The following is a 10,227-nucleotide window of genomic DNA, read 5'->3' as shown; positions in this document are numbered from 1 at the left end:
GAGCATGGTTGGTGGCGTTGGAAAATAGATTTGTAGGGCTATAATTTCACAGAAGAAACCATTTTCAAATTCCATTCACAAACAACTCGTTTTTGAGCATCAAGATACAAGTCCTGTCTTGTCTCCTGGAGAGAAACGAAACAGGACAGTGATTTTCAATCGAATGGTGTGGCTCACTCAAGTGGAACCAAAATGTGCATTTGGTACCAATGGAAAGCTGGGAATGTCTAGTTTCAAATGCCACTAACGGCACTCAATTTCGACATCGGAGTACAGAGTTATGGCCAAAACAAGGGGCTGCCTGAGTATTACGGGAACAGTTTTCCAGATTTGGCAGATTTTAAAACTCAACATGCACTCACCCAAATCACGTAAAATTTTGAAGAAACTTTAAACACAACCTATATTTCACATTTTTATCAGAAACAAGTCAATTGGACTTCAAGAAAATACACTAAATTGCACGAAAATAGCAGGGCAGAAACGGCATATTCACATGCAACTCCGCATTTGACTTCCTTTTCATTTTTGCCACTTAACTCTACTAAATTAGCACTTAATCAACACAATCAGCATCCAATCCTAGCTAATCAGATCATCCAAGTCATTGTGAGATTTCATAGAGCCACTCACCAATTTTCCATTAAAACTCAAAAGAGCCACCATCGGTTAAGCTGGAATTTTTCCAGCGGCCATGCAGTCCTCCAAACAAGAATCCCAGCAACAAAACTCAAGCTTGTCACCATAAAACTTACATGCACCACCCTATAAGCATTCTACAGGACATAAAACATGGATTCTAGTCATAATCTAGCAAAAGTTTTGGAGTAAAGAACCAACACTGCAGCTTTTCCCTCTCGTTTTGCTGTCCAAAATTTTCCAGTTTTGAGATTGCTTTAAAAGTCAATATTTTCTTGCTTTTAACTCCTCAAATACCACATGCATGTCTAGATAAAAAAGGTAAATGGTATATGAAGTGAGATTTTTGACCAAAACCAACAAAACTTTGAAGTTAAAGCTGCAAACCCTCAACTCTACTCCAACAGCCCTCTATTATCAATCATGATCGGAATTTTCAGCAAAGTTTCCTCAACGCCAACACTTATCTCACTTGGATTCAAGTCAAATGCTACATGTAGGTCAATATTAATGTATTATAAGGTGTAAACAACAACAATATGCAGTTTTTCAGTCAAAATTCATGGAGAAAACTGGAAAATTCTTTCTTTCCCTCTTTCGGCCATCTCAACAGATTTCCAGCAAGTTTCTTCAACATTTGCAGCCAAGTTTGCCAACGTTTCACTAGTTTCAAAGATAAAAATCTTATAAGTCAAGAGATTAAACATATATCATGCATTCCTAGTGAAATTTCTTCCAAGTTTTTGAATGAAAAGCTGTGAAACTCCAGCTCTCCTTCCCTCGGCCAAAACAGAAATTTCCAGCAATAAATCAATCTTTAAACAAGATTTTTCTTCAACAAAACTCACTTTTCTTAACTAAAAACCAGCATGCAATATGAGTAATCAAGAGTATTAGAAGAATGAGGGGTTTTAATACAATTTTTTTTACCTCCCTTTTCTGCAAAAATCTCAGCTGGAAAATGCGAACAGCTTACTTCATCTCTCTCGGTTCCTCAAGCAAATCGCACCAGGTTTTCTCTTCTTTCTCCCCTCGATACAGCTAATATGAACACCAAGAAACCGCAGTCTCTTCCTCACTCTCAACTCTCTTTTGTGTATCGAAATGAGAAGAGAAAATGGTTTACTCTCTACCTCACTCTCTCGGTTGCAGCTGGGAAACGAAAGAAGGAACCAGAAATTCTCTCGGTTTCAAGACAATAGAAAGGCAGCTGGTTGCATGGTTATTTATTCAAGTATTGAGGCTTTAATGGTCTTTTAACATTAAAAGTATTTATTTCCTAAGGAGTTGGAATCTTATCATCTTCAAATATTGCCTCAAACTTTAGTTTATTCTAATTTACATACCCCTATAAGAATTTTTCTCACACCATCCTAGGTATTTCCATATTCTTGATTTACAAGAAATTAAATTTAATTAATCGTATGGTATATGAAATGTTTTTTTTTAAAAAAAACACAAGAAAATAAAATAAATTCAAAATATATGTAATTTCTCGAATCGATTATTTACTCCAGTCGTGTATTTACTATTTTCACTTAACGAGCCTTCAGAAATTAAATTTCGAAACGAATCGCTTTAAAAATATAACTAAGCTATGGATACATTTAATTAGGCCTAAAAAGGTTAGAAAATAATAATCGGAGAAATCGGATGAGTAAATACATGTTTGAGCCCGTAAAATAAAATAAATAAAATAAGCAAAATTTTCGAGTCCTCACAGTTTCGGACAACAAGAAATCATTATGTAATTCTGAAACAAGGAACAACATAGTTAAATAGCAGTCATTTTATGATTTCTGGGAATCATAAGTTGTTGAACAAAAGACAACAGCAATATTATGATTTCTTAAAATCATAAATTGCTGAACAAAAAGCATAGAAGAGGAATTTAGTTTGAAAGTAGCAATCCTAAGTTTCAAAAGAAACTATAGAACATGAGAACTTAGGTCAGTTTTGGCTTCTTGCTGCTGCTAGTTCCTTCAAGTTGAGAAGCATTCTTTTCTGGTTCTTCAACCTGATTAAACTTTTCATTCAGTGAAAGACGAAACTTTGAAGTTGGATTGTTTTCTTCAATAGTTACAGTGCCTAGAGAACAATGACATTAATTTGGAGTAAGAAAAAAAGATTATTTATCTGTGATAAGTATATTCATATACTTGAAGTTGTGATCTGTGAAGGGCCATCCTGATCTGAACTGATAGAAAGGGAACAATTGATTCATTGACAGAGGAAATTGGGGTAGCAACATCGACAATTTCAGAATAATAAATGATTGTATATCGCTGCTTTGTGTCTGCAACTTGAGTTTGTACTGGCTTAATGTGTATCAAGAACCACTTTGACTCAAGATCTGTGTGGACAGTTTCAAGTGGAAGTTCAATGTTCTGTGAATTAGAAAGTATTTAAGCAAAAGTTTTCAGAAGGTAGAGAATATGGTTTCAGTTTATGATTTAGCATAAGTAAATAATATAGTATTGTAATAACAATTGTTTTGTTAATAATTTGTTGGCAGTTGAACATGAACCTGCTTAAAGTGTTCCATTATTTCAAGAGCATTGAACGTCAGCAGTTGTTCAGCTTGTTCTCCAAAGATAGAAGCTGTGATAACTCCAGTATGATCCCATAAATCTACATCAAATCGACACCTACAAAAATGTTTGTAAATAAAAGCTTAGCATGTGTAAAAAATGATGATGATAGTAAACTGTAAAGCTTTTTTGAAAAAAAAAAAGATTGGTTTCAGTAAAGAACCTTGGCTCAGCAGGATGTTTTTCTTTACAAGTATTATAGCTAAAAATGACTCCATGTGCTGCTGCAGTACCTCGATAAAATTTTTGCAGCTCATATACCAGTATTTCTGAAATATGTGCTAGAAAGTGAACTGTTCTTTGACCCATGTACTCTAAACTCAAAAGTAAAAAGTATGAATATGTTGTTTGATAACTAAATGTACCGTAAAATAAGCTATCAGTGAAGATGTTTATACCTTGTGGGAAGGATTAACATTGCAACTTATGGTGGTCTTCTGATCTGGTTTCAATGAAAGTTCTGGATTGTATCTAGTATAAGTTTTCTGTTCCAGAATAACTGTCAACTCCTTGCTATTTCTTATTGCCCTACAATAAAATAAGGTTACAGATGTAAAGAATAAATTATATAGCATGAATCATGAACTACTAAGAATGATAATGAAAGGGAAGAAATAAATCAAAACCAATTCTTTAGTTCCCTTGCTTCTTGAACAGGAGGATCAACGAGGATTGCAGAATCAAACCACGTGGATAGGGAAATGCCTACAGAGAATACTTATTGACTTAGGACCATTTGTTAGACAGAGTTATATATGTATATAAATGTATCAGATGATGGTTAGGGATTAAATTGTAAGTTACCATTGTAGTTGTTGACTTTTATCCTTCGGGCAATAATAACAGGATAGTTGTTCATGGCAGAAATTATCTGTTGTCCTTCATTTTTGATGAAATCATCCCAACTAGAAAGTACAACAGTCTGCGATCAACTATGAAATAAATAATTAGTATTTAATAAGATATATGTAATAGGAGAAATTATAACTACTGATCGTTATATATAAGACAAGAATTGGACATCTTACTTTTCATTCACAAGGACAAACTTTTGAACAATTGACTCTCTGTAGTTTGTGGTAATTGCCTTTTTCTCCAAGGCTTCAATAACTATTCCAAGGACATCTGCAAAAAAGGAAAATTTGCCAAATATTTCATGCAGAGATATACATAGTATTTATATAGATCAAGTAACGAGATATACCAACTGATTTAGTCTTATCATCCATATATTGTGCCAAATCTGTAAACTTTGTATAGTTGAACTTGACAAGCATCATATCTTCATCATCAATAACCTCTTCAATAACAGTTTTGCTGGTGATTGTCCACTGATGAGTTATTTCAGTAGTCTGATATTTTGGTAAGATCGGCTTCACTTCAGCATTGGATATGTTGTATTTCTTATAAACTTGAAGGATTGAGCTCATTCTAGGGATGTCATTGTTGAGAATAATGCCTTCAACTTTCGATCCTTGTTGTATTATAACATAAGTTTATGTTATTCATGTTTATTTTTTATGAAATTTAAATATGCATATATCTAATATAGATATTTTTGGTTGTGTACCTCAGTGTCAATAAATATGAACTTTTGTTTTTTTTGTTGGGGTGGACATTGATTGAGTAACTTGCTGTTTTTCCTGAACTCTGATTTTGCATGTCCAACTTTGCATTTCAGGCATAATTTCTTTTATTGTCAACAACTTTTCCATTCTGCATTTTCATGGATTGAAGAGAAAAAAGATATCAGAAGGATTCATATATATAGCAGCAATCATTCTTGAAAAAAAGAAAGTTATTATGAACATAAAGTACCATATCAGTCAAAGAATAACATCAGTGCCGAGTTAGCTGAAATATTTCTTGAAATACAACATTTCTAGTCTTGCAATCAACTTTAGTGTCTCCAAAAGTTCCAGCCACAATGAGAATTTTAACTACAGCTGATGTTTTAGCTCTAGATAAGGCTACGTACAACTGTCCATGAGAGAAAACCGGCTCACGAAGGTAAATCCCCACATAATCAACAATTTGTCCTTGAGATTTGTTAATTGTTAAGGCAAAGCAAAGCCGAACAGGAAATTGTGTTCTTATAAATGGGAGGCCATTCTTTTCACTATCAGATGTTTGAAGAGGAATTTTAGGCAAAAAGATTCTTTTTTCTTGGTGCTGGCCAAAAGCTATTTTAGCACAGATTGTATGCTGTTTGAGCTCACTACATATGAGACGTGTACCGTTACACAATCCTTCTACAGGGTTCAGATTTCTCCAAAGAATGAGGGGACAATTTTCTTTAAGCAACAATTTGTGAGGATAAAGACCTTTTGGGTTTTATGAATTGAGAAAATCTTCATAATCTCCTTGGTGACGCTAATCAACAGCTTTATTAGAGCTAACATAAACATGAAGATTTTCGGGAAATCTTTTTATCATGATATCATTTAGCTGATCAACTGAGCTGTTTTTTGGAGTAAGAATGCACATATTGATCATAGTATAAGGATCATTTGAATAAGCCAATAAATTTAGAAATACAGATTCTATCAACCTGGATACAAGAAACGTAAGTCAAGACACATATAAAGGGCAAATTTAGAAAGAGAAGAAGTAGTAAACAGAGACATAGCTGAATGACAATTTTATAACCTGTTTAGAGATTCTTCTTTTTCATAATATGGAATGACCATGTCATTCGGTAAGGTTATTGCCCTGTGCATCAACAGGCTCTCTTCCTTCACCCACAATTAAAAAAAACTCTGAGAATGTTGGGTCCAAAATGGCGCGCATATTTTCTGTTAGTTTCAACATATGAAATTTATTCCATAGAGGTGAATTAGGAAGGCTAGCTTCTATGAGAGTTTGTTTTGAAGCCTGCTCAATCACAGGTAAAGTTTGTCGAAAATCTCCTCCAAAAACTATCACCTTTCCTCCAAATGGTAGCTCAGATTCTATTATGTCTCTAAGCAAATGATCAAAGGCTTCAATAGTTTCTCTTATGGCCATTGATGCTTCATCCCACAATATCAGTTTTGATTCACAAAGTAGTCTTGCAACACTATCTTGCTTACTGAGCTGGCAAGTTTTATTTGTTGATAAATCCAATGGTATTTTAAATCTAGAATGTGCTGTTCTTCCGCCTGGAAGAACAGATGCTGCGACACTGGATGTTGCGACTGCAATAGCAACATGTCCTTGAGATCTTAAAGTAGCTAAAAGTGACCTATAGAGAAAGGTTTTACCAGTTCCACCCAGACCATCGATAAAGAAACTTTGGCCAACAGAAGAAGAAATTGCATGTAGAATTAAATCATAAGCATGCCGTTGCTGAGCATTCAATTTAAAAGGTAAAAGCAGATCTTCTGGTAATACTTCAATATTCCTTTCACTGTCAATTTCTTTTGTTAACTGTTCATGATATGCACCTCTAAAAGTATCTAGAACTAAATGGTAATCATCAATATTTTTACCCATCTGCTCAAGGAATCTGCTGATATCTTTCAAGACTTTATTTCTGATTTCAGCACAAGAATAGTGATAAAGTTCTTGTGATCTTTGATAATCACTACATAGCCGTTGTTCAAATTTGTCCCAGAGTAATTTAGGATCGGTGGGTGAACAATGAACAAGAACAGTAGCAAATAACAATCTCAATGATGATGGCGTTTGAAAAACTGCTGCTTCTTCAAGCGTATCTTCTATATATGTATCAGACTCTAATAGACCAAGGTTCAAAGCAGCTTCTCTGAAGCAATTCATTTTCTGACCATTAACAGTTAAAAGGTCATCAAATGACGTAGGTGCTCGGACATGATTTAGCAACAGTCTAAGATAATATTTTTCTCCTTCCTTAGGAGTAACAGTTACTAGTCTTCCAATAACCTTTTTACATTTTATCTCAATCCAAATTTTAAATTTAGTGGACCAAACAAAATGCTCAGGAAAGTCTCTACAAAAGCACTTCAAATTTTCAACTTTTGAGTTTGCTTTGTTCATTTCAAAGAATTCGGTTAGCATGGTCTTTGAAAAATCAATCTTTTTCATCAATTCCAAAAGATTTGAATTTTTGTTGAAACTGATAAGCTGCTGACCAGGAAGATGAACTTGAAGAGAATAAACTGCTCATTTAGTCGAAATTCATAGATTCGCCAAAATGCTTCATGGGGTGAAATCCATCTTCCCTGCTGGAATTCTTTTATTTCATCGACATCATCAGAGCTTTCTCTAGTAACAATCTTAAAACTAACAAGATCATGCCCTTTGAAGACATATTTGTATAAATATTTCACTAGCTTCAAAGTAGAACAAACTTCTACATTCATGTGGCAATCAAAAAGGGCCAATAGATAAGGACAATATGGAATAACCCATCTATTGTCAAGTTGGTATCTACGTACCTTTATCTTTTTACCATTATCTCTCATCCTATAACATGGATAACTGTCTTCAACATGGACTGTTTGTTCGCAAAAATTTTTTGGATAATGATTCTTGCATGAACCATTCCTCATACATGGGCTAGTTTGGTCCATAACTCCGCATGGACCATGGATCATGTGTTTAAGAACAAGAAAGTATAGATGAGGATATTGATGAGGATTAGGCAGCTCGGCAGATACTATCCTATCATAAGATTGAGGATTCAACAACTTGAATTGTGGTTTCAAAATTAATAACAAATGGGCATGAGGAAATCCTCCTTTTTGGAATTCAATAACATAAACACATGCAGCTACTTCTCCAAAGATTTTCTTATCTAAAAGTTCAGATTTAAGCATTTCAAATTTTGCTCTGAAAACTCTAGATAAAAGACCTGGTCTATCTTGAGGTTTTTCTGTAAATTGCAGATTGTCTTGAATTTCTTTCCACATCGGATTACATGTCATCGTAAGAAAAATATAAGGTTTTCCATACTTTTGAACCAAGGCCATGGCATCAAGATATTGATGCCTTATATCTTGTGGTCCGCCTATGAATGAAGCTGGTAATATTACTTTACGACCAACCTTTGAACCTTCAGTCTGGCCTACTGAAAGACTATCCAACACTTCCTCAAGAATTTCAGTACGAATATCGTTCTGTCTTTTTCGTTGAAAATCCAACCTAGAAGTTTCAATTTTTACATACCCATCAATAGAAAATTGCTTTAATAATCTAAGTGTCTGCAGCAACATGGATTCATCGTTATCTCTAATATGAAATCTATAACAGTAATATTCTCTAGCCAAAACAGTGTATTCCTCTTTTTGCCACGGTCAGTAGCTATAAAAAGGAAAGAAATAGTATATCAATGAAGAAATGTATTTATTTTAAATAATATTCAGAAATTTGGAAAGACAGCATGTGCATTTGCCTCTTCTTTCCAGATCAATCAAATCAGAGGAGTGCTCAACAGAAGATGGATCATATTAATTTCATCCTCACATAAATCATCACCTCTCTTTCTCTTATAGACTCGTTTAATTCCATGGTACCATCCAGATTCACCCCGAGAAAATAATAAAGGATATTATAAAAGGTCATAACATCCGTAGTAGTGTTGAATCCTATGACTTGTATTTGAGTGACTATAGACCAGAATACGTGCTTGTTTATCAAGAGACTCATCATCACTTTCAATCCATATTGCAGCAACTTGGGAAGTAGAATGGAGATTATATACACGCTGGTCTAGACTTGGATAGCAGCTAAGAGCAATGTTGAAGTTGTTAATATTTGGCACATATCTGAGATCTTTGAAAAATCTAGCATAAGGATTCTCAGAAAGAATATCCATCAATAACCTTAAAGTGCTCTCGCGCAACTTGTCACAGCTAGCTACTCTTCTTTTGAGCTCCTCATCAGTATCAAAAATATATAGCTGAATTCCAGAAGACCTATCACCTGATTGTGATAAGCCATTCAGAAATTGATAAACTTGACCTTGAACACGAAAAGTATAAACACCCTTCGTATTCTTTGTTAATTCGGAATCATATTTTGCAACAAAAGCTGTGAAAGCCAAGTTATTATTATAGGTGCAAGCTAATTTTCTAAAATGCTTGCTTTCTTCATCATTTCCTATGAAAAGACGTATGAGAGCATAAGGCATGCGAGGAGCGACAATAGAGATTTCCCCTTTGGAACAATAAAAAGTAGGAGATTCTAAATTGAACCTCTTAGCCCCACAATATTGACAGTCAGGAGCATCAGGAACGAGTAAAGGTGCATCGGGAATATGATCAATTCTTGAAAGATATGTCCTGGCACTATTACCATTTGCCCCTGTAGATGGATCAATACAGCGGATAGAATAACAAAGTCCGGTTTTGCAAGAGGAGGAAGTATAAAAATGACTTAGATAGTATTAAGGCCACTAATAAACGCAATGCAACCTGGTACGCGGGCTCTGTTACGGATAGGATGGCTACATTTTGGCCTGCGAGGAGTAATAGTAGCAGCAAGATTAGAGCGATTTCTATGTCTTTTTCTGCTTTTGGCAGCATCAGCCTTTGCTTGATGTTGCAGAGCTGAATTTTCATGGCAAGGCTGGATAACTGCAATAGTAAATCTTAATAAGATCTCCATTGCAGAATATCTTGCCATAGATATGTTACAGACATGGTGGATAGAACATTTTCTTTTTTTTCTTCCGTGATCAGAAGAAACCTGTGAGGACTCGCAAATTTCTTATATTTTTCTCAAAAATGCCTTTTTATTTAGAAATTATTCATTTATTAAAGCCCTACCACCCAATCACACCACAATAAGTGCAAATGAACATGAAAGTAAAGGTTTTCACTTTTCATTTTCAAGATTGGAGCAAATTAGGGTTTTCGCGATTTTTCGCCGGATGATTTTTCGGTACGGAGCAAGGATCAAATTTGGTGATTAAGAGTGACTTTTAAGTGAGAAATAATATGTAATTAGGAGCAATGATATAAGGTTAGTGAATAGGAAGTAAAAACTCTAGTACGTGTGTTTTAATGAAAAACGGCGCGAACCGACGTGTACCGTG

At 34.6% G+C, this 10,227-nt stretch overlaps 1 protein-coding gene across 1 annotated transcript; it reads right to left on the bottom strand.

The window, feature by feature from the left end:
* Window positions 1-5,603: 5,603 nt before the first annotated feature.
* LOC113766790 lies at window positions 5,604-9,815 on the bottom strand. Its single transcript, XM_027310941.1, has 6 exons — window positions 9,605-9,815; window positions 8,806-9,494; window positions 7,322-8,392; window positions 6,156-7,112; window positions 5,880-5,965; window positions 5,604-5,781 (listed from the first exon to the last, which is right to left on the bottom strand). The coding sequence occupies exons 1-6, from the start codon at window positions 9,813-9,815 to the stop codon at window positions 5,604-5,606; spliced, it is 3,192 nt and encodes a 1,063-aa protein (XP_027166742.1).
* Window positions 9,816-10,227: the final 412 nt, after the last annotated feature.

The sequence above is a fragment of the Coffea eugenioides genome, chromosome 3, assembly GCF_003713205.1.
Source record: "Coffea eugenioides isolate CCC68of chromosome 3, Ceug_1.0, whole genome shotgun sequence".
Taxonomy (NCBI): Eukaryota; Viridiplantae; Streptophyta; class Magnoliopsida; order Gentianales; family Rubiaceae; genus Coffea; species Coffea eugenioides.
The sequence above is the reverse complement of the archived record's forward strand: the minus strand, read 5'-3'. Positions and strand labels throughout refer to the sequence as shown.